At 35.2% G+C, this 25,962-nt stretch overlaps 1 protein-coding gene across 1 annotated transcript in view; it reads right to left on the bottom strand.

Annotated features, from left to right (window-relative positions):
* Positions 1–3,824: 3,824 nt before the first annotated feature.
* Positions 3,825–25,962, bottom strand: part of DCN (decorin) — a 37,860-nt gene continuing 15,722 nt past the window's right edge. Inside the window, exons 3-8 of the mRNA XM_040062181.2 lie at positions 22,554–22,666; positions 12,743–12,956; positions 12,442–12,555; positions 11,194–11,287; positions 6,433–6,571; positions 3,825–5,334 (exon numbers count right to left, since the gene is read on the bottom strand). Of these exons, the coding sequence (XP_039918115.1) occupies positions 5,140–5,334; positions 6,433–6,571; positions 11,194–11,287; positions 12,442–12,555; positions 12,743–12,956; positions 22,554–22,666 (869 nt within the window). The 3' untranslated portion in view covers positions 3,825–5,139. The remainder of the gene's footprint in view (positions 5,335–6,432; positions 6,572–11,193; positions 11,288–12,441; positions 12,556–12,742; positions 12,957–22,553; positions 22,667–25,962) is intronic.

Consider the following 25,962-nt stretch of genomic DNA (forward strand, 5'->3'; position numbering starts at 1 on the left):
GAAATCATTGACTCTCCTGGCTGCAAGGGTGCTGCTGGCTCATGGTCAGCTTGTCATCCACCAGGTCCATTCTTGCAGAGCTGCCCTCTAGCAGGTCTGTGATGGCACTTTAAGCTATTCCTCTCCATGTTTAAGACCCTGAATTGGGCCATTGTTGCACCTCATTAGGTTTTTCTTTGCCCAATTCTCCAGTCTATCAAGGTCCCACTGAATTGCAGCATAGCCTTGAGCTGATTGAGCAATGACCACGCTCCCCAGTTTTGTATCATCAGTGACTTCTTAGGGTACGTTTTATCTTTTCATCCAGGGTATATCCAGAATAAAGCAGTACATATTTTACAGTCCATTCTGCCAAAAGCTAGGAGCAACACAATCTATCAATTAATATTTGTGCATCTAAACAAAATACCATGCCATTTGTGACTAGGAATGATCATTTTCAAGCATTCAGCTTCTCTCTGGGTGTGAACCAAAGGAAGTACTTGGGACATTTCCTGGCATGAAAATTTCCAGGATAGAGATGTCTTAGACAGTTGAGGTTTCTTTCATTTAAAAACAACCCTCTGTATTTAAAGAATGGCAGCACTTTTTTTTTTTTTTCTCCTTCAAAACTGATGTCCATCTGTGTTTTTTTAGCTTCTCTGAGTGAAAATATTGGAGCTATTTATGTGGGTGTTTTCAGATGCAAGGCCTACAATTATTGCTGCTTTTCAAGAGCTTCTTGTTGTGTTTCATGCTGCAGAAATACACATGGATATAGAAACACAACCGTCTCTGCTTCTCGTCACACTGCTGTACTCTGAAAAGATATGTGAAATATATAAAATATGTATATAATTAGAATTAAAATTTCCCATAGTTTTTCCATTCTCTCTCCTGCGGATTTAAGTCCAATTCAAGCAGGCAGTTGTTGTAAGGCATTAGGAGAACTACAGGAAGTAACAGAGCATTAACATTCTTTTGGTCTGCTGACCTAAGTCACCCACATAGAGGCAATCTCCAAAACTTTCAAGCAGCATGATGTACACACTGAGAAAGAAAACTGCCTGACAAACCAGTTATGAAGAAACCACTTTTTTATATCTCCGAAAGGAAAGTGTGGGGTTTAACAGGCAGGGTAAACAGCCTTCTGTAGTGCCTGTATCCAGACTGATCCTCTTATGCACTTATGGCACACTAACAGCCCTGAACTTCCCGAGCAGGAAGCAGGACAGGAGACCAAAGGCTGGTTTGTGTCACTTAGAATGCAGCCATTGATGAGTCTAGCTGTTTGAGTGTTTGTGTTGAGTGTAATCCAAACAGCTAAACAGTTTTTGTGCTTTTTCAGGACACACAGAGAAACTTTGTTCTTTTGCAGATGGAGCTGCTGGAGCATTGTTAAGATAATGTTTTATGCTAAAAATTATCAACAATTTTTAATTTCAGTATTTCATTTTGAAGATGAGGCAGTTAATATTGAACATTTATCTCACAGCCCATATTTCCCCTTCAGTACTCTGCAACTTTTCACGAACATGACTCTAATTTATTTTGCTTTTTATTGAATGAACTACTTTCATCTAAATTAGGGCAACTCTTCTGAATAAAGACCAAAAAACACAGATGTAGCAAGTCTCTGAAGCAAAACTGATTTTAGAGCAATGTCTGCATACAGAGAATGAGCAAAACCCCATCCTTGTTCAAAGCAAATATATTTGATTGTGGGTGTAGAAAAAGACTATTGATTTCACAGCTCTGCACCTTTGACTTAATAAAAATAGAAAACCAAAACAGCAAAGTATGTGAATTTGAGTATCCTCTTCCAATAAAGCCTCATAAACCCTTTTCTTCTGGTTTTCCCTAGCTAACAGTAACTTTGTTACTGTCCTTCAGTGACACTAGATGGCACTTCAGAGTAGCGGTGGGATCAGAAAGTCCATAATCTTTTTTAGTTATTTTGCATATGATATTAGAAATACATTAAGTTAATGAATGCTTTGAATAAACACAATTTGTCAGCTTTCTCCTATTTTTTACATATGAGTGTGAGGTATAAAATGTTATCTGTTTTCAAAAATAGCTTACATAAGCAGAACTAGATTATAACAAAGTGGTTTACTAGCAGCTAAAAAAAAAAAAAGAAAAAGCCCCCCAAACCAACATCACCCCTGCCCCCCCAAAAAACCCAAACCAAATACAGGCCAAAGAGCTGTTTCCAGACCTTGTGCTTAGAGAATTTTAGAAACAGTTTGTGGAGGCAACAGTTTGTGAAAAAAAAAAATAAAATAAATGGCCTTGGAAATGAGAGCAACACTTTAATGCCAAGGATTTAAGAGCTGATCTTTTACTGGAAATGAAATTGGATTTACTGTCATTTATACATCAGCAGTTGAGTATATGATAACTGTCCATAACTTGGTGCACTATAGGAGAAACCAACTAAAAGATGGCCACACCCTGGCTGGCAGCAAGGAATAAGATGTTTTAGGCTGCCACAGGAAACAAAGGCATTATTCTATATATGTTTGAGTCCGAGAGTTGTAACCATTTACTCTCTTCATAATTTACGAAAAAATTCAGGATGTGCTGCAGGGTCCAAAGACTTTCTACTTTAATTCTCTTATTTCTTTCTACCCAATTGTTTATAGATTATTTGTGTTTGATTTTTTTTTTTTTTTTCCCTTTCCCTCTCGTTTTGTTTTTAAGTGGAAGAACCATCTGGTCTTTATTTAAATGAAAAGCAATTTTAAAAGTACTGGGCTTCTCGCTGCTTTGAAGTCTCTGCAGATGCTGTGTGTGGATATAATCCCATCAGTCAAGCACTCTTGGTGTGGCTGCACAATTTATGGAAAACCAACAGTGTGTTTACCTTTCAAATTTGTCATGATCTTACTTAGGTCTCTTGTCATAGGATTTGCTTATTCTGTTTCATACAGAATGACTGGGAATCAGGAAAGTCCTGCTATCTTTGCAGCCCTTGGTTGTTAGAAGGGAACGTATTTTATGAGGAATAACTTATGCTTTAGCAGTAAGCAGCAAGCTTGATAGGGGACATTTCATGGGTATTACAGAAGAGGACTAGACTCAGATATTTTCTTCCAGATTTAAAGTTCGTTCTAATTTGAAAGAAAAGCCTTAGTGTGTGAGATGTTAAAATTATGGATGGATAAATTGAAAGTTTGGGCATATGTTTATATGATGGTTTATGTAATTGTTATCACTTTTGGCATGAATCTCTCTCTTTAACCATGTACATGCAAACTCTGTGGAGTTTTTCAAGCTAAGACAATATCTTGGTTCTCACTTGAAATGCCAGTGCTTAGTTTTCTGCATGAAGTTTCTATCTGCAGAATAGCTGATATCCAACCAAGAACCAAAACGAAAAAAACCATAAATGATGATTTTCTGGAGGCTTTCCCCTCTTGTGACAGAAAGATATTGTATACTGTTTGTTTCATTTTAAAAATAACTGTCTGAAAATATGAAACCCAGAAGAAAAACAGATAGAAAGCAGAGATGTCATTGGCTACTATATGAAGAAGATAGCTCAGAAGAGTGCAAATATGCTCTTTCTGTGTAGTGGTTATAGTGAGTCATAATTGTTTCCAATTATTTACTACTGAATAAATGAGAGCTATAAAAAGACTATATTTGTTTGCTCCTAAAAAAAATACCCATGAGAATTAGGCATGAAAAAGTTCCTTGAGGCAAAATAATTTCACACAAGTTATTTTTACTTTAGCTATCACCGTGACAAAGATGTTCAACTTTCAACACCTAATTAAAGTTCTGACACACTGATGTTATTCTATCAAAATTAAAGAAGAAAGACAAACACTTTGGAGTTTGCCTGTATTACATTATTCTTTAATATAAATGACATATAAGTTTTACAAATTAGAGAGATTGACCTTGGAGCATTAAGAGTCTGCAGAAGATTCTTTTCAGGTGATGTTTTTATTGAGTATATGTTTAGCTCTGAAGATTAAGAGTAGAATTGTGCAGCCTACCTTTGACGTGCTTGCTATGTGCTGCTGGTATGGGTTGAAGAATCCCAATTTACAGAGGCCTCCAAATCACTCTAAATAGATACATCTACAAATGATGTCCTCACAACTGCAGTTATTTCACTTCCTATATTTCTATACTTATGGTTTTTCTTTCATAGTCTAAATTCCATAAATTTGTCAGATGGAGGAGCCTGCATATCTCTACTTCACAACTAATTCCTTTTGTTAAAAAACCAAAACCAGTAAAGGATGCTGACAAAAGTACAATGCAGAACAAGTGAAAAGTGAACTGCTATGGGTTTTTTTTGTTTAGCTAAATACATAGATTCATAACAATTACTAAACCCTTATACCATACTCTGCAAGGCAGTAAAGTCATAAAAACTGCTCTTGTGACTAAGGTTAGAAGGATTTACACTAGACAAATTTAGTCATTGAGCTCCAGATATAGGTTACAAGTTTTTTTACTGCAGACTACTCAATATTTTGTTCTTTAGGATGATAGGCTAATTCTGAATAGCATTGCTCTAGAAGAATGGCAAACTTTAAAGAACTATGTGTACAATATGAATTTATTTTATTTTTCCAAAAATAATGACATTAGCAACAACTTTATTTGCCTCTGCTAAATAGATACATTCAGAATTATCTTAGAGTTATAGTGGATATTTTTAAACCTCCAGGGCTTGAAATAAATTTAAAGGAGGTAACTCTTACCTTCTCAAGTCTCCAGATGATTTGAGAGTCTTTTTTTCCCTCTGCTATTTTTCTCTGTGTGTGGCTATAAAAACAACCCCAATCACTATCTTTTTTTTTTAATATATCATAACTTCACAAATATTTACTCCGAATTTCATATACAGTGGAATCTGAAAACCTGCAGCCTTCAGAAGACTGAAAAATGCCACAGAAAGCATGCTGAAAAAAAAGGCTGAAATAAGTCAGTTTAAAGCACAGTTGGCTATTCTTATTGATGGTATGCTCGCTCTTGTACATCTGTAATGTCTCATTTATTCTACATCAATGGATCATCTCCACTTTAAAGTGAAGTTTCTGGCATTTGGCGTTAATTGTTAGCAATGGTTTTTTGAACAGGCCTATAACAACAGATACTTTAGCTGGAACACAACCGAACCCCATCTTTAGGCATCTATTTGTAATTTCCAATCTGTACTGCAGAGCGTTCATGGATGCAACGGAAAGCAGAGGGCTGGATTTCCCAGTACTGCACAGGGTTGCTGAAGAGGCTCACACCGGAATAGCTCGCCTTTTTGGTGTTGTAGCCAAGAGGGCAAAAGTCGTTGATACCAATGGAAGCAATTTTGTTGTTATGAAGATAGACCACCTGAAAAGCATACAAGTACTGAAGTGAGAAATAGAGCTATCATGGCAAATAAGATAAATTGTTTCATATTAAGTACTTCATATGTCTTTTGTCAACATTATACAAAAGTGTCTTCTTTCCAAACAAATCCTTGACTCTGTTTACCTTTTGAAATACCTAGCATACACCCAATTGGAATAATTTCTACAGAAAGTGCACAAACTATGCAAGGCAATCTAATAATGGTACTGTCAGCTGGTGGTACTGTAACCAAAAGAGGAGCCAATGATGTGAAATTAATAATACACACGGTGGCTCAGGAGCATGCACTGTATACAGAGTATTCAGTGAATGCACTGTATTTGATGCCAATTTTTTTCTCTCCAGCTCTAATATTTTTATTCTCATCAGTGCAAGTATACAAGACAGAGCCAAAGTAACCACTAATGGTGATTTAAAGTAGCTGATGAACGTTATTTTGTTCCAGATTCACCATTTATGGAGAATTTTTCCAAGCTACATGCAGGGGGATAATTTACATTTGGGAGTAAATTCTTCATTCTTTGGGAGTTCTCTTTCCTGTAAAATCTTAGTCCGGGTGAAGACAGATCTCAATTGCTCCCAAGAGGCAATATTTCTAGATATCCAGCCAAAAGGACCTCAAAAATACTGGTGATGTGAATTGCCTATTTTGTCTATTTGCCCTCCTGATGGCATTGTTTTGGGAGATAAGAAGGGGAAGGTTGCAAAACGTCACTTAATAGAAATGAAAAAAAAAAAAAAAAAAAATGAACAGAAGAAATGTTCTTAATAATTGCTTTTTGAGTAAAGAGGAAGCCAAAGTAGAAAAATAATCCCATATTTGTTGTGGCTCCTCAGACACACAGAGACAACAAATGTACACATCCAGATCTATACAACTCTTTGACCATTTCCACAAAAAAATCAGAATAAGAGTCTTCCTGTTGTATACAACACTTTCTTGATACTTCAAGCATTTATGAAACGTGCATCAAGTTAAAAATAGTGTGCATATTTCTGTTCAAGACTGAATAGACAGAGAAATACCATTAGGAATCTTTCAATAACTGCTCTCTGAGACAGTAGGATAAACTTTACCTGTATATATTTGTGATCACCTAGCCCACTTGGTACTCTGACAAGTTCATTGTTGTTCAAGTGGAGCTCCCTCAGATGTGGTACATTGTTAAGAGAGCCATTCTCAACTGAAGAAATACTGTTGAAACTGAGACCCAATCTGAAAAAGTTGGGGGAAAAAAAAAAAAAATTGAGGAAACTAACAAAAAAAAAGTGTTAAACTTGCCCACATAACTATTTTTCTTGGTTTGATTACTTCTCTACACTGCTGTTGCAGAACAGACCAGGCTAATTTTCAGAATTATGTGTGAGCTAGGTAGAGCTAGGTTAAATAAAAAAAAAATTAAATAAGTGTGATGTGTGATGTGAACAATCATAATTATCATTATATCATTCAACTTGTGCTTATGATACTGTATACTTTGATGAACTATATGAATAATCCTGGTGTAGATATGTACTGTGCACCTCCATAAGCACCAGTTTTTCTTTAAAAGCTGAAACACTGAATAAGTGATACTTGTAACTTTAGGAGCACTGTCTGAAACTTTTTGTCAAACTACATAACCTATGTACCCAGAACTGTCAAGCCTCCTTCTAACTGTCACATCCTTCTAAGATACTTAACTAGGTAGAGCCTCGCTACATGCTGGAAAGAGGAGCTCAGTTACACTTCGTGTCCTTTAGCAGGACACAGATGTGGGACTTACATATTTCTCTTAAGTTCCAATCCAGAGCTTTCATCACAAAACCCTCCTTTCTGCTTTACACATTCATACACTACGTTTATAGCACAATTTAAGTTCAATTTGGACAATCTGCTCTTCTTTGTGTATTTATGTGTTGATAGTATTCTGGTTTGTAATCACTAAACTACAGAAATTTTTTCAAGAGCCTCCAATAATTTAAAATACTCTGTGTTGCAGTAAAGAAACCAGTGATAATACTTCAGGAGCTGTCATCATCAGGAGTATTGTAATTTTGGAAAATTATTTCTATAAAGGCTAAACTTAGATCATCTCTTTTGCTCTGTTTTCCTTTAAGTTTTTTGTTTTGTTTTGTTTTGGTTTTGAGGGGGAAAATGCTCTGAGATTTATAAATAGCTTAATCAATGAGATAATTTAATATAGGTAATAAGAACCCTCATGTTAAGATAATTTGCTATGGAGGAGTACTTTTAAAGAAAGCCTTCTTCACAGTTATCTAATAACCTGCAATTCTTTGTGGCTTGTAGCAATTTCAGAAGTTAGGGTCTGAAACTGGAGTAAAATCACAAAACTGAAAATACTTGTTTGATCTTTATGGCTGAGACATTTCCTAGTATTAATTTGCATTACATAGAATTCAAATAGTCTTATCATATTAATTTATATATGACAATGTTTTCAAACTATTAAATACCAAAGGAGAATTTAATGAGAACTCCCACTTACATCAATATGAATTTACTTCACTCAGAAATCAATTCACAGTATCCCATCTCCTAGCTAGGATTTGATAATGAGGAATTTTCATTAAAAATTATTAGAACAGACCTTCTTTTAAATAGAGTATAACAAGGTTTAGGAAAACTTGGGGAATTGGATCCTACAGAGCAATTCAGTCTGAAGTTATACAGAATGCTTAAAAAGGACTTCAGTGATGGGTACTCATAGTGAATGTCTTTGAAAGCATTGGGACAAAAAAACCTTCACATTTTGTCAGCGGGCTATAAATTATTGTTTGACACATAACTAAATATGTGCTCACTACATATGCAGGTCTACATGCAGATGTGTCAAACCTGGGAGACCGGTACAAAAAAAAAGCTGTTCTGACTCTCATATTAGTCTGTTGAAGGAAAAATAATCCCTTTGCACAGTCTTCTAGGGAAAGAGTAAAATTATAGGAGTCAGTAGTGAAGTGGGCCAAATCCCAGGAGGAATAAAATTATATATAATTACATCTCCTCTAAATGTCTTACAAAAAACTCTCAGTCACTTGGGGCAATGCTTACAGATTAAGTCAATATTATTGTGTAATACAGAGGGTGATTAGGAGTTTTGGAAAGAATATGGTCTTAATCGCCCTTCCCAGAGGAAAATAAAGGGAAGAATTTGAAAAATTACTCTTGCTTCATACATTGATATATCACTTCCTTTTTTACTAGTGAATAAGTATCATTTTCTCAATGTTTCATTAGATCTCATCCCAATGTTCTAAATCATTGAAGAGCATCATCAAAAACATATCTCAGCACTGAATAAATTCTCAGATACTTTTTCACCTTTTCCCTCCAACATCCCTGCTGAATAAGTTCCACTATGTTTTTGAAAGAAACTTCATGATGCTCAACACCATTATTATCATTATGGGCTTAGAATCATAGAATCATTAAGGTTGGAAAAGACCTCTAAAACCACTAAGTCCAAATGTGAGTGCAGTCCCCCCACGTTCACCCCTAAACAATGTCCCCAGGTGCCACATCCACATGCCTTTTGAATATTTCCAGGGATGGTGATTCCACCACTTCCCTGGGCAGATTGTTGAAGTGCCTGACTACCCTTTCAGTGAAGAAATTTTTCCTAATATCTAATCTAAAACTCCCTTTGTTTGGTTCAAATTCCACTGTATGGAGCTAGACCATTTCCATAAGCTTTATTAGAATATAGACATTAGTAATATCAGATGTGTAACGTGAATGTCCTCTTGGAGCTCATTCCTGCGTGTAATCAGCAAAGTTTTTGCTGGATCTACTTTTATAAGAATATTGGTTTTTCACTGAAGCACTCTATGAAGGCTTTTGAAAGACTTAAGAGTAATTTTACAAGGAAAACAAACAACAAAAAAGGACAAATATTGTACATCTACCAGAATGCAAGAAAACTCAAAAGACAATGAACAATAGATCTAGACTGAGCTCTTGCATTAAACACTTTACAGTTTAAAATTCCTTAACATGGTCAGAAAAATTACCCGTTTCTCAAAGTTTATCTGTGCTTTAGGGCAACTATTAGACTGTCAGGCTTGAGTTGGCATGAACAAGGTTGTCTAATGCTGTCCTAATATCTCTGAAAACTTAGACATATAAATAAAAGCTGGGGTTTTTTTATGCTGGGCTGGAGCTCTTCCATAGCTCCCTCCATTTCTCATCTGTCTATTTTGTTTTGTGCAATGTGCCCCTTGTTCACCAATCTGTGCTCTTCCTCACCTCTCACCTTTGCAAAAGAGCATCTCTGACTATGCTTAAGTTACTTACTTGAGCACAGGGCAAAGAATTGTTTAAAACTTGGAGCTTGCTCTGAGCAACTTCACATTTCCACATCATGATCAACAGAATATCTTTTTGCTCTATACAGTACAACCACAACAGAAACAGCCCAAGTTTAGATATTTTTAGGAGTCCACTGGCACTTGTTTAAAACTTTATGTCTTGATCCAGACTTCCAACAGTGTTGTCCATGTGATGCTGCCTGTGGTGTTTTCCAAGTGTAAATGAGAAAACAGAAAAACCGTGTACTCTGCAGGACAGCTCATATACCCCACAACCCCCAACTTCGGTAATGTAAATTACTCACTACCTGTGTAGTTATCATCTTGTTTTGGAAGTTTTCTTCATAATTTCTCTGAAGAATATTATATTCTATACTAAGCCTCTTTTATACAAAAAATAACTGCTTCCTAGTCCTCTAATCCATAATTATAGTATTTTTACTTTTCTGTTAAAATCTAGGACAGATTAATTTTTTTGAGTCTGTGATAAAATATTAACATAAAACATAAGATGGAATGCCTTAATTTATAAGCTATTCTAAGCTTTATATCTTGGAATTTTCAGATTCAAAATCAGAGTGAGGTTACTATATACTTGATTACATTGAACTGCTGTCCAAGCTACTGTAAATAATAGTAAACTTAACTCTTGTTACTCAGTAATTTTTCTCTGATTTCTGTTTTCTACCCTCATTATGACAAGCAGAATGATTAAGATGAAAATCCATTAATCAGATACAGTAATCTGGGTAAAAATCTGATTATCAGTCTTTAAAACTATTTTCATAGTAAATATTTAAGGTATTAAATTATAAAAATTACTTGTAGTAAAGGCCCATTTTGCTCTGCTACATGTTTTTTGATGTGAATGAATTCACAAATCATTCTGTGTAAGAGTGTTTTGGGACTTGTCCTTTTATTTTTCCTGAAGTTAGAGAAACTTATTCTACAACATAGTCACAGATTAGCAGAGTAATGTCACTCTGACAGTAACAATTTTTCAATTAACTTTTATGATTTTTGTTTCTTAATCATGTTCCTGGACTCACTGCAGACTTGCCTTTCTTGAGAAACAAAGGAGCCACTGTTGAAAGAAATTTTGGTTCCTATGTACTTTTTTCCTCAGTTTCCAGGCAAACTGCATGAGCATTGCTGTGTTCCAAGAAAGCTGCATGCACCAAAGATAGACATGCAATGAATCAAACACGATGTAATTTAAAAAGTTTAATTGTTCTTGTTTCTTTGTTTGTTTGTGTTTTGTTTTGATGTTTTGTTTGCTTGTTTTGTAAATCAAATAAACAGTTGTCCTGAGCATATAGCACTCATAATTGAAAACAGATGAAAAGTTTTGTCAGGAAAACAAGTTTTTGTTCTATTCAATCAGTACAAAAATCCTTAGAAGCCTTTCCTGCTAAGTTATTATTTCAATGATTCTAATACTCATGAAGCCCAGACTGATGTTTTATAATTGTGTGTGGTGATTGAAATTTCAACTAATATTTTATGTGAAAAGAAGAAATTCATTCTTACTTTGCCAAGTTGATGAGTCCAGAGAGACTTTCAGCATCAATTTTGCTGATTTTGTTGCCATCAAGGTGAAGTTCAGTGAGGGATGGAGGAAGGCCTGAAACAGAGAACAGCATCAAATTACTTTCGATTAAACTGGATTCTTATAATTTTTAAAAATACTTGTACTATACCAAGGCTCTTTTACAGTTGACAAAAGATTTTTTCTAAGCATGCCCATGAACAATTCACTAAATGAAATTAAGAACTTTCACAATCAGGGAAATCGAAAACAGCTAGTAACAATTTATTTAGTATGAAATAAGACCAAGCTCCTAGAGTCATTATAAAACAGTTAACTTTTGAAAAATACCTAAATTAAATTAATCTCATTTATTACTTGTAGCTTTCATGATTATATAAATAGGACATATAAAGGAGTCTCATTTTAGCCAGACTATCCACATACATAAACATGCTAACACGTGGCACTTAGATATTTAACAGGAAACAGCAGTAGAAAATGCAACTGTAAGTATGAGGTGAAATAATTTTAATGTTAATTTAGTTAGGGTGCATACTAGTTTACAAATTCTGTTTATCAAGGAAAAAAAAGAGGAAACATATTCTACCTATCTGAGGTACCTCAAAAGAACATCCAAAACAGGAAATATGGGAAGAGAAGAAAATAACAACCAGTATTATCTTTCAAAAATTTCAGCCATTTCAAAACAATCTGTTGGCTGAAGTATGAATAAATTGAATATAATTTCCTCTGTATTGGAACCATTCTTGTTTGCTTGTTTTTAATAAATTACAATGAAATTGTTCTATTTTGTAGGAATTTCCAATTAAGAGCTTTGAAAAATAGGAAAGGTTTCTGTTTTGTTATAGGGAGGGTATTTTGGCTTCAAGCCCACAGACTTGTGGAGGGCTGATTTTATGCTTGTACAACTTCAGTTAATTCTACATGAGTTTACAACTGCGTTATGTTAAGGCTCAATAACCAGGCGTGGAGGCTGGAAATGTTCTTCCAGTTTATATTTCAGCTATGAGACAAGAGAAGCGAAATAACATAAAATGACATTTTACAGTGCACCTCTCATGGACCTTCTTATAACCAAAAGCCAAAATTTTCCAAATAAAATTCATCTGGTCTAAAACTAGATACTCACAGAACAGACTCAAAAAGCTTCCATAATATTTTTTCCCAGCTGAGTAGAATTTACCACATTATACCTGAATCTCTGAAACGCTAATTGAATTTCTTACCCTTTGGGATGCTTGTAATGTTGGTGTCTGCGATACGGATGTAGGAGAGCCTCTTCATCCCCTGAAAAGCTCCGTTTTCAATGCCTGAACTCTTGATTGGATTGGTGCCTAGTTCTGCCAACAAAACATGGTATTGAGATGTGCTGTAGTGTAGGTACCTATATTCCTCAGGTCAAACTAATTTGGAGGTACAATTTATTGAAGCATTTGTTGGCTTTCTACATATAATCACTGATCAAACTAAAAGCAACATCTTGAAAAAACACTTGGTTGTGTTTGCTATAATTTCTCATGCTCATACCTAAGACAATCACTTGATTCAGTCCATTAAAGACGGCTTTCCTCAGCTTGGAGATCTCATTCTCATGAGCCCGTATCTCCTGGAGAGACTTCGGCATGTTTTCTGGGAGTTCCTTCAGGTTGTTCTTGGACAGATAAAGTCTTTCCAGTTTCTTCAGCGGAGCAAAAGCTAATGGGCTTATTTTGCTGATTTTGTTGTTGACAAGGATCAGTGCCTGTAGAGTAATAATCAAGCAGATCTCAGATGATGACAAGGGAAATTATTTGGTGAAACCTTTTAAAATTATTATTATTATTATTATTATTATTATTATTATTATTATTATTATTCTCTAGTGCCTTTTGAGCTCTTCTGATGGCAAATCTGGTGAGCTGAAGAAAATGTAATGCAGTACTAAAAAAAAAAAAAAAATATATTATAAACTCCTGAAATGGTGAAAGGTAAGTCTTACAGAACAAATACAAGTGAAGTGTTACTTCATTGCTGAGACTGCAATGCAGTTTCTGTTAGCATCCATAATTTATGTTCAAGTAGTACAATCTTTCCATTTGAAAGCTGTGAAGAGCAAGACAGTTAAAAAAAAAAAAAAAAAAAAAAATTGTTCAGGGTTTTTTTCCTGATTTTTTTTTTTATCCTAAGGGTACTGTTATACCTTATCCATCATCATACAACTCTTCCAAACAGTTTCTCCTCAACAGGAAATTCTATTACTCACTAGAGTGAAGGCACAGCCCAGCTTAGTAAAATCATGCATAACTTCACCTCATTCCTCTTAGTCTTATAAAACTGCACTGACGAGATTTTTGATAAATAACAGGGTTGTGGTTTTTTTTTTTTTTTTTTTTTTTTTTTTTTTTTTTTTTTTTTTATTCAGTCATATAAGCTATCTTTTTGGTAAGCAAAACTTTGTATGGAAGAGGAACAATCTGAAGCATCACGCTCCAAGTCCTGCAGTTTCTGCAGGGAACCTTGCCTGTCAGTGCCCTCAGCTGTGATATCTAGAATCAGGGTAACTCTAAGAAGATTATCTCTCTATACAGTCAGAGGAGAAAGACCTCCATAAAAGCACTGTTATCTGTAATAGGTGTTCTCTGCATGCCTCTGTAGTTTTACATTATTTCTAAATGTCACAGATTAATTAACCATGACACAAAAAGGGAGAAGGTCTCATTACTGTCAGGACATAACACAGTAATGGAGACTATTTCAGACATAACAGAAACTTGAATGACTCTTATAATTCCATCTGTTTGCTATCTGCTTATCAGATTTACAGTGCTGCATGTTTGAGCAGTGGATTAGCTAGAATGGGCCATATAAATATTGTTATAATATCTACTTATATTTATTTTTAGGGCATTTTTTTTCACCACCTCCACTATGGAGCATTTAGAGCATTTTCATACACTTTCAATATTTTCAGAATTGCAATTAAGTCTGTTTCTTGGAGGAAAATGGAGTGTCTGACTCATTCCATAATCATTTAAATATCAGAACAATGACAAGACTAACAGCCTCTATGACAGCACCTCTCCATCATGAAAATTTGAAAGAGAAGTGGGCAGTTTAAAATGATGATGTGTTTTTCCCCTAATGGACTCCTCTTGCAGCTCACCCTGAGCAAAGCCAGCAGTGTGTACTATACATGGTTTCATTGAGTGAGCGTAAAGTTGAACATTTCTGGTTTTAATTTTGTAAGCTAGCTAGAAATAACTCATATGCAAGAGGAGGTAGAAGAGGTCACCTACAGTTCAGCAGAGTATTTCCCTAACAATAAGCCTATCCCAAAATAAATATGTTGGTCAGTGGAAGCCACGGCTCCAGCTCTGTATTTGGGACTGTACTATAAAATCTGACATGAGAACACATGCATACACACTGGGTGTAATTTTCTGATTCATGGTTGCCAGAATTGTGATATAGATGTAGATTCTGCCCATAGTGAAATTCAGCCACCTGTAGAGTATTAGGACATGGCAAACAATCCAGCTTTTTAAAAGTAGTAAAATTGGAATTATGCCAATTAGTCTCTTACATTGTTTTTATTTTAATAATCAAATGTGCTACTGCTAATTAAATTGTTCTTTATTTTCATTAATGTCACCATGTATTTTTTTCCATAGATCTCTAAGTCAACACTATATGAGTTGGGGCTTATGAATATTTGAAATTTTTATCTTGCATCTTGCTTTGTACTGCTTAACCATTTGTTTCAGCTAAAAGTCTGCCTTCTTTGGAGTTTCTTTTGTTACATTTTAAATAAAATTTTGGGAGACGTTAATCACAGCTGATGATTTGGTGTGAAATATTTCTTGATGGAAATAGGTAGGCATAGATTCAGCTAGACACAGTAAATATTCTCTCAGTAGTTGATTGCTATATCTCTTCAGATGGGAACTGATACCCCTGACCAAACCCAGCAGTTATCTAGGTATGTAGGATTAATGTTACACTTTTCCAATGCTTTCTCCTGAATATATTTATGTTATCTTGGGGAAACACTCCAAAATGTTGTTTTATTCAAACACTCAAGGAGTCTCTCACTTAGAAATGGTGGTGTTCTATCAAAGGTATGTATAAAAACACTAATATCACAGTGGGAATATGTGTTTGGTGGTGTAAGGTGGGAATGTACTACAAGTCAGAGTTTACAACCTTTTCTGTACCAGAACATTGTTTCCCACTTAGACCCCTCTCTGCAAGTCTTAGCTCCCAGTATTTTAAACCTGCATTATTTTTCCATTGTTGTGCAGCTGTAAAGAAGGAAAAATAAACCCACACGCTACAGTTTGTAAGAGACTTTTTACTGTCTCCCAGAGCAACAACAAATTATGAGGATAACACACCAGTATAGCACCTGGCAAGCCATACCCTTGGATTCCTTTCCCACTTCACAATACCTCTATTATATCCCATACTTTAGGAACTAAGTTATTGGCCGTGCAGCAATGCTGTTTACTTTCCTCAAAATGTGTCCCATATGGTTTGCATGTAACAAAAGCTAAATCAAACCAAAATAAAATAAAATTTAAAACTCAGGGGATTTAGAGGTCAATGAAAACAGGAACCAGGGGACAAAAACCTAGGGAAAACATCTGCAGGCAGTATTACAGAGGAATGGATCTTAGGCAAAAATAGGTCACATGGACCAGCTATCCTGAATAAAGCCCAGATGGCATGATTACATTCAGCGTGTTAAAGGACATACGATATTTTTGTACAGGGCAAGAAGTACTTGGAGAGAAAAATAAGGGTCATCCTGAAAGTGTTCAGAGTGCTGGAGCCCTTGGTTACAAGTATGTTGCTTGTGATGTTGCTGGTATGAAATGATTTGGCAGAAATGACAGCCTAGAACAAAAGTCACAGGAACTGATGCTTTTATTTGAAAATCTACCTTCTTCTACACTTTCATTTTTAGTGGAGGAAAAGGGATATTTCATTTAGACTAAATATACTCCCTAAGCCCTAACTTCCCCCCGCTCCCCCCAAAAATCGAAGTACATCACGAATTCACAATACAAAAGACTGAGCATACAAATGTACAGCTTTTAACGTGACTTGGTATGGGTGTAAAAAATACATGGCCTTAAGTAAAACAAAACAAAACAAAAACAAATCAAACAACAACAACAAAAAACAGCAAACAAGAAAGGAAAAATAAAGGGGCAAAAAAATTCATCAGGTATTAATACATCAGTTTGTTAGGCTTAGAATTTTCAAAGCAACTTCCTATGGATAAGAGAAAACACAACTTCCATCCACATTTTCCTGAGATAAAGATCTTTTCCTTTGTCATAATATAGCACATAAAATGCACAGTAAACATTGACTCAGTTATAACATTGCACCACTTTGTCATGACCAGCAGTTTAAGTGGTGTTCAGAGAGGAAAATAAATTAAGCTTTGCTTCAAAGATGACTTTTTTTTTTTTTTTTTAGTGAAACATCTCTGGTATTTCTGTAGTCAGGAGAAAAAAATAAAAACCACTGTATGACAGGAATAGACACTGGCTACATTGAAGTCAGTGGGAGTCTGGCTGTTTAGTTCCCTCTGACCTGGTTTTCCCTGAAATATTTATTTCCAGTTAAAAAGGAGGATTCACAATTCAGGAAAAATTTTGAACCCTCGCTGGCAGGCTTTTGTCAAAACACACCCCGAGAAACTGCACAGACAGTGTGTGGCAGTCAGGTTGGAATTAGCACAGGGTTGTTCTTCTTGTGGTTACTAAAACTTCCAATTTTTTGCCCTGCCTAGGGGTGGGGAGCAGGGAATTAAATTTTCTGGTGTAATTTCATTATATGAAAATCTCAGGAGACTGTTCTGTGGGGTTTCAATCCCCCCATACATCTTAAGTCAGTATAGTTTAAAGTGAGAGCTTTGCCAAAACCCGAATTAAAATGGAAAATTACCAGCAAACTTTCATCAGCCATATTACATAGTGATACACCTGTTTTGCCAGCTGGGGATGGTACACTTATCTAACATCATTTCTTTACTGATGCATGCATCCTTCAGGGTTTAAACCCAATCCCTTACCCAATGGAATTTCTTTAATTTCCTGGGTTATGTATTACATTATTACCTGATTTTTATTACAATTCTGCTAGGAACAGTTACGTCTTAAGCACTTTAACCTCAGGAGCCAGGCATCCCAATAAAAATAATAATAAAATTCATCCCTTTTGTTTGCCTTACGTTTTCAGTTAAGTCATACTTACAACCTGGACACAGAGTCAAGGTTTTCTTCCAAATTATTATGTATGTACATTTATGGAAAAACTAAAAACCAAACAACCCAAGAACAAAACAAAACAAATACACAAACAAACCAACCCCCAAAAAACCAGAACTTCCCATTTTTCTCTAATCATCCAAACCTAGGATCAAGAGAACATAGCTAAGAAAAGCAAGGACAAAGGGATGACATGAAAGCACGAGAGAAGAGATGAATGTATTGTGAAGGAAGGAGATGCCAAAGCACTGAAGAATCAGCCTGTCAGTACAAACAAAAGAAGCCATTGGAAAGCAGTTTGGCCACATACACAGGACCTTGATGAATAATCTCACAATGCCAAGGACCCTGCTGCAGACTTAGTTTGCCTGGCCTCTGAGCTCTCACTGGTACCTCTCACACAACATCGCTTGCATGGATGATGAGGAAACAGGTGGTTCTGCTTTTTCCATTTTTTCTTTCAACACTGTCCTTGTCTACTATGACAAGAAATTTAGGACATTCAGTAAATTTATTACAATTTATCTGATTTTTTTTATTGTTATATTTTATAAAAATTTCCTTTTTTTCATTATACATGCTGACTCCAGAATTTTAAGGACCTCAAAATATTTTGTCTTGTTTTATTCCCTCACATGAAAAAAGTCTTTACCCATTGTACAAGAAAAATGTTTTCTGTGCATGTGGCTTGCTTTATACTTGTTTCAGTGGAAAATCCCCTTGTTTCTTAAGCACAGTGCAAAAGTGAGCATGACGAAATTAAAATTCTCTAAGGGAGTGATGTGTTTCAGAAAGATTAACTTTTTGTTCCCCCCTCTGAATATTTGAAACCTGAATATGTGAAACATTTCACAGTATAATGGTGATTACTGATTCTTCATTCTGTGATTTACAGAGAATAAGTGTTTACTTAACTTCTTTTTATGCCTGGGAAAAAGGAACTGAAGCTGTAATGAGTCATCAGAAGACTGGATTATTTAATTAATACTTTTTGATCTCTCTGGGGATTTTCTGTATCTCTGAAAGATCCTTAGACTTTTCTTCAGGCTTATTTTTCTTGATTAGGGTATTTTGTTTGGTTTTTTTTTTTTTCTTGTTTTGTTTTATGAAAAAAGGAGGGCATGAGGCTTTCTATTGTCATATGTTGATTTTCCATTTGCTATTACACAAAGAGAGTTTCAGCTTCTCTGCCTGCACATTTAGTGTTGATAATCCTCTAGTGTGGATATGGTCACAACTTCAAGTTCCAAGTTTAAATCTTTTATCTCTTGGGTCTTTTCCTTCAGTTTAAACAAAGTTGGGTTTAGCATTTTTGTATGTACAGCTATGGCTTTGAACAGTTCTGCTAGGTTCAATTAAGTAAAGTTCCATTTGATTTCAGGCCAATAGTGCATTCATCTCCTTTGACTGTACTAGCACTGCGCCAATTGAAAAATTCTTGTTGGAAAAGCATGCAGTCACTATTCTGTTGCTTGTGCTGTTCTTATAGTGATCTAACACAGAGCAGTTTCTTTCACTTCTTTTTCCAGGTGCCAGGCATTCTGCTGATTTGCTTTGGCTTTGCCACACAGTCTGCAACTCCATGTGCTGTTTGTGCAGGCTCCTCCTTTACTCTGCATGAGGGCTTACTCATGTAGTATTTTGAATTCTTTGTTGTGTCCATGGGGTCAAAGTACTGAACTCCATCCAGAAATGTCAGTCTGCCTGGAAAATTCTGTCAGTTTCATAGAAATAGAAACTTTTTTCCTGGCTTTTCCAATAGCTTTCCTGTCTGACTTTTTTGCCACAGGTCTAAGTCATAAGCAAGTTTTCTACATAATATCAGACAGTGTTCTGAAACTGCGAAACTCAGTCCTCAGCCATTAAAAAGGATCCTTCAATTTTTCCCCATTCTCTCAAGTCCTGTGCTAAAAAACCAAAACCAAAACCACACAATCTTTCATTTTCAAGTACAGTGAAGTCTCACTGTTTTTATAGCAGAGCTTTAATAGTTTAGCCACTTTTTCCTAGATAATTTAAACCGATAAAAATATCAAATGCACTACAACTGTTGACTCTGACATTTTGTGACAGAAATCTATTATTTGTAGGCAAATGTTCCTTTAGTTGCATTCTCTTCTAAATGGTTGCTTTATTTCCACAGCCGCAAATTTTAGCTGCTCTTGGGAAATCTAAAGATGTTCAATAAAAAGAATATTTTGGTAGGTTCTAATTTCTCTTTCATCTCCAGTGCTGTGTACTCCAGTGGTGTGTAGTATAAGCAGTTACATTTGTACTGAAAGATAAGCCATGAGCAAGTTATAGGTAAATCCTTTCTTTTCCCGCTACTTATTCTGGGTTTTAGTACCAGCTGAACCTTAGTTTCAACCCAACTTGTTCATGAAAATCTCTTCTAAAACTAATACACTCGTGGTTGGTGACAGCTATAAGTATTAAGAAGGTATTTTAACGGATTATTCAAAAATAACAAACTATATAAACTGCTCATTTTTTCAAGACCTGTGAAAATTGGGGTTTAAAGAATTGTTCCCTTAAGTGATCATGCATCCAAAAGGTTAACTCCAGTTTCTCCATTTAGATTTTGGAACAATAATGCTGTTAATTTTTGTAAATCTTAATAGAGTACAAGAAAGTTTAGTAATGTCTAAGAAATTTTTGAATATCACACTGTAAAGTGTGGCATCAGCCCAAGCCATGTTTCTCAGGATATAAGATTAAAGATCACATACATTTTATATATGTATCTCACACACTCATATATCTTTAAAATAAATGTCATAATAGAGCTCTGTCAACAACAATGCTTTTGAGTTTTACTTTCTAAAAATATTTAATAGAAAGTTGGAGAATGAGAATCATTCCCAGATATTACACAGGAATACTCCTGCTGAGAGCAAAGATGGTGCCTAGCTACATAAATATACTGCATGACTAAATTATTATTTTGGGGAGATGATCATAGAATTGTAGAATGATTTGGGTCAGAAAGAGACCTTGAGAGAAACATTATTTGCTCTAGAGTAAATCCAGGAAAATTGCAGTTTTGAAGATCATTAAAATTTATGCTAATGTATGATTTCCAGTGGTCCCTAAGCATGTACTGGGTACTTTTATGAGTAAGCCAAACAAATATCTTCTCTGAGGAGTTATTTAATTCACTATTAAATTGTATCTGTTTTAAAAAAAAAAAAAAAAAAAAAGAGAGAGAGAAAACAAAAACCAGAATAAAATAAAATAAAGAAAAGCCCTTAGAGCTAACATCAAGGAGATAAAATAGTTCACAACAGCATAACTCACAGCAGGACGTATAATTGAGACCTGGAGCAAGTGCGAAGCAGGTAGAAGTCACTGGGAACAGTGATTTTCATTTGCAATACAATGCACTGACTCATTTAAGGCAGTGTCATCAAGAAGAATAGCCAAAAGATTAATTTCACTGATAAGAATTTTGTCTCTTTTGGCGCCTTATAGATAATCTTCACTGAAAACACAAACTTCTTTCCAAGGTGGAAGAAAACCAAAACAAATGGTCAGGAATTACAGCATCAAATCTCTCCTGTAGCCAAAGAAGGGAATTGAAAAAAAAAAAAAAAAATCTGGGGAGCAAGTAATCTCATTCTTAAACCTAGACTATTGAAATGTAATGGGGAAGAATGTGTTTTGTTGACTTTAGAGGTTATTTATGGAACTGGATCAAGTATAGACACCTATGCTAAAATTAGATGACATGAACCTCATGATTCATTCATGCAGATCCCTTCACTATGGACAGTTTTGCATTAATTTTTTTAAAACCTATCTTATTGGTGTTGCAATGAAACAAATGTTTAAGAGGGGCTTTGGAAGAAACTAAAAGGGGTAAAATTTTGTAGGATTTTTTTTCCAAGTATGAGTGGTTGAATGCAGATTCTTGTTTGAAACAATGATTCTTTGGGTGATGATATTGACACCAGTAATGGATAAAAAGTGGGAGTTGACTTCTTGTTTGTGACAGGAATGGAATGGAACGGAACGGAACGGAACAGAACAGAACAGAACAGAACAGAACAGAATAGAATAGAATAGAATAGAATAGAATAGAATAGAATAGAATAGAAATAGGCTGTAAAGAGCCAGGCAAGAAAAGCCAAATTAAGATATTGTTTATAATAAAAAGGATCAAATGGAGGAATACACTAAATAAAATGAGTTCTTGAAAGGATAGAAAAATAATATTTTCATGCATATGCCTGAATTAGGATATTACTTTCAAAGACAGAGAATAGCTTTTCTGCTCCGTAAAGAAATATATTTCAACAAAATTTAGGCAAAAGTATGAGGAATATATTTTAAAATGTTGATAAAAACTATAGACAGGGAGGAGGACCTCAGACAGAGAAAAAAAAAAAAAAAACAGAAAAAATAGAAACAGAGGAAGGTAGCTGTCTGATGGAAACTTGGATAAGAAGAGGTGAACCAGGAAAAAAAAAAAAAAAATGGTCACAGAAACCAGGAAGGAAAATATTTCAGCAAAGAGGAAACCAGACCGAAGTGTTAGAAGAGACTGGCAGGCAAAGAAGGATGAGGATGGAGTTTTGCTAGGAGAAAGTTATTGCAAAAACCACAATTTTATTATAGTGCAGGGGGCAGAAGTGTAATTTGGAAAGATTCTTGAATTAAAATTAGTACGGAATGAAAATCTGCTGACAAACGTGGCACATACAAATCTCTCTGAGCTCAGAGGTAGGAGGGGAAGGAATACAGTAAGAACTGAGTGAGATGGGAGGGTTGAGATGGAAATAACCAAGTAACTGTGCCAAAGAGACTGAGAACATATATAAATATGTGAAAGAAGTTATGATGGAGATTAGGGGACTGAATGGTCAGGAGACAGATATGAACAACTGAAAAGAGGTGAGAAACTTCTGTAGTTTGACAAGAAAGCTTGCAGGAGAGAAAGGGGAATAAAAATAAATAGGCTGGACTGGTGGAAGATCACAAATTATTTAATCAGTTTTCCTTAAAAAATGTATTCCTAGGCCAAAACTGCATTTTCTCCCCATTTTTGTTGGTAAATACCAGTTCATTTATACACTTACGTGAAGATTCTTCAGGTTCTTGAAATCTCCTTCTTTAATTTCAGTAATTTTGTTGTTCTGTAAGTCCAACAGGGTTGTGTCTGGGGGAAGATCTTTGGGCACTTTTTCCAGACCTAGTGACAGTGAAAGGAACAATTAAATTTGAAAGAAACTTTAAATAAGGGACAGTGCCTTTCTTTGTACCATTTTTCTTTCAGTTAAACACCATTTGTAGAACTAATTTCTTGAAGCAGCTTATGAAGACTCATTTGAAACTGTTTCTGTCTCCAGCCAGTCAGAGACTTTTATTTTGTTAAGTTGAGCCAACATTTATTTATCCACATTTTCATTATGCCTTTTCTGAGAAAATATCTGAGGTATAGCTTGAAGCAAAGGACCTAGTTTGGGAAAATAATTTATAATATGTTTTATTCCACTGAATTTTGTGAATTAAAAATCCTTTCAGAAAGAGATACGGTATTTATTATTTTCACTGGGTATTAGCTTTTGTGGACAGAGAACCTTTCCTGCTTTTAAAAGGTACTAGGCTTTTTGGAAGAAGTATGATAGTTAACTATATAAATTTCCAGAAAAAATAGAGTTTGTTTGACAGTAACTGAGTAAATTGCAATAAAGTCCATGTTAAAAAAACCCCAAACTACCAAACCACCTCCCTCCTTTTCTTTGAACTGAAACTATGTCCAAGTTTTCTGGAGAACAAATCTCTTGGTTTCACTACAACTGCCAAAAGAACATCAGACAGTTTAAATTAAAGACTCTCTTTGGGACTATTTTCTGAATAGCTGATATGTATGTCTGATGAAGTCATGGAAATGAAATTATTTAGTGTTAAATAACACTTGCTTTACCCAGCTTTCTTTTCATACTGTGACTTGGAATAAAACAAATCTTTTATAGTCATTCTGATTTACCACAAAATTAAAATGTTCTTTCCTAACTAGCCTTTTTTTTTTTTTTTTTTTTTTTTTTTTTTTAACTAAATGTGAATTGCTAAATGAATAGTTGGTAGGAAAAAAATTCTAGACACGAATAAAGTCTCTGTATGGGCATGTATCAGAACTGGACTTCTCTGGGTAAAATTGTCTTTTTATCAGTAAAGGTTTTAACTAACGTTCCTGCAGCTGTATTTGAACTCTTGTGGGAAAAATCACTCTGCAAGTATTCCCAGTGTCTCCCTGGAATGATGGTGGACTGCATGATATTATTCTCAGAGAAAAGATATAGACCAACAAAAATTATCTTTTTAAACCTGTATGTTAATCCCAAGCATGGCATTGCAAACACAGTGAGATATGCTGCCCAGAGATAAGATGTCTTGCCCAGCATGGCTGTGGGGATTCCATTCTTGGAGATACTCCAAAGTTGTCTGGATACAGCCACAAGCAACCTTCTAAGCAGGGGAGTGGCCTAGAGGGTCTCAAGAGTTGATGTCCAAATTCAAAAATTCTGTGATTCTGTGATACTTAACACTCATCAAAAACGTATTTTCACACACAGAATGTAGGTTTCTCTGTCAAAATCCTATGTTCAGCGAAACTCCTTCTCTTTCAATCCTTTCTTAGAGTATGTATGTGTATATGTAAAGTAAAAGTGCAATAAGATAAAAAAAAATTAAAATAATTGCATCAGATTTTTATTAATACTGAGTGCACGAAAAACTCACCTGTTTGAGTTTTAATTACACCAGAATTCAAAAGTTTTAAAAAGCAGAATCATGCAGCCTGGGATGAATGAGTAAAAGCTTCATAAACTGACAAGAGCCTGTCCTAGGGTGACTTTATGATGCTTGTATCCCCAGTCGTCTGCTCTGTTTGTGCTGTATATTGAGTCCTGTGCCTTTAAGACTGGTTCTAAGAGCAAGGAGAAGCGTGGAGTTTGTTTTGAGAAAACTGCCTGACTCCTACAGGTTCTTCTCCAGACGGGGTGTTCAGCGGAGGCTTGGAGAGATTGCAGGACAGAGATCTTTTTGCTTTTAGTTAGTTTCAGCTAGCTAGGGCAGAGAAGTTCCCTGGACTGGTTTTTGTTGTTGTTGTTGGTTTTTGTTGGTGCAAAAACCAGTTGCAGTTCCAGGTCTCTGTGTAAGTTGATGAACCTCCAGAAAGATACATGTAGGAGGAGCATTGGTGTACTGCAAACTATTCCCTGTGCTGAAGCCTCCCAGGCTGGAGAGCAAAGTTTCAAACCTCTCTAATCTACAGCATCCTGTTCAGATGAATGGGGGAGCCTGAGCTGATGTGACAGTGTGACGGAGTTTAAATCAAATGGAGAAAATTGTAATCCCACTGGAAGCTCAAATGGCTTCTGGGATAGAATTACTGTGTCCCAGAAAGGCTGGTTTTGGTTCTTTGGTCTGGGGGACAGAAGTTTAGAGGGGAATTGTGGGCTGTCCTTAGTACTCATTTCTGAGAAACTCAAGTGATGCCCATATACTTCTGAAGCAATGTTGTACAGTGTGATGACACATCCACCTACAAATGACTTCCAGTGAAATTTATGTAATGCCAACCAAAAGGAAAACTGGTGTCAGAAAATATCAGTTGAGTCTCCTCGCAATCATTTTAAGAACAGTATACACAGATATTCCAGCTCTTGTATGTTTTTATACATTAAAACTTGCTTCTTGAAAAGCCACATGAAAATCTCTCACAGCAGTCTGAGTTTTTATGTGAATAATCAGCTACACAGTTTGGTATTCAGCTCCCTGGAAGTATTTCAAGCTTCTAGTTCCTAAGATTAATTTATAACTGACTGAAAATTTAGATTATTCTGCTTTTCCCATTAATTGTTAAATTGAAATACTTTTTTTTTTTTTTTTTTTGGTTGAATAAAACAAAGTCAGTTATTATTAAAGTTGGTAAAGTTGGGGTTTTTTGTGGTTTTTTTTTTTAATCAAATTATTTAAAAATAAGAAGAAATGGTATAGCTCCACTCTTCTAAAATTCTTGTTTATACAGGCATTAAGAAGATTAAGACCTTAAATGTTCTGGAAATAAAAGAGATTTAATTAACCTGTTCATGTGTCTTATCAAAATACCTTTTTGATTTGCACTAAAAAAATTTCTTTAGGAGAAATAATTTCTTCCTTATAGAAGCTTAACAGCCATCTGTTCATGTCACCCAGCTCAGATCTCTCTAATATCCCTTATGAATTTTTATAAGCAGAAATTTCCTACTGTTCTACATTATCAGCCTGGAGCAAACAATTATCCCCACCAGTATACATTTATGTGTGTAAAAATGTATGCATATTAAAACACATGAAGGGCAGAATAAGCCATAGAAATATAAAATGGCAAAAAAATGTGCAAGTTTGAATATTTCCTTTTCTTAGGATAAGATGAGCTTTTATTATTCATGACAGAAGTTTTCCTAACTTTTTTGTACACTCCATTGCTACACAACAGATTTT

Source organism: Hirundo rustica, chromosome 4 (assembly GCF_015227805.2).
Source record: "Hirundo rustica isolate bHirRus1 chromosome 4, bHirRus1.pri.v3, whole genome shotgun sequence".
In the NCBI taxonomy this organism is placed as follows: Eukaryota; Metazoa; Chordata; class Aves; order Passeriformes; family Hirundinidae; genus Hirundo; species Hirundo rustica.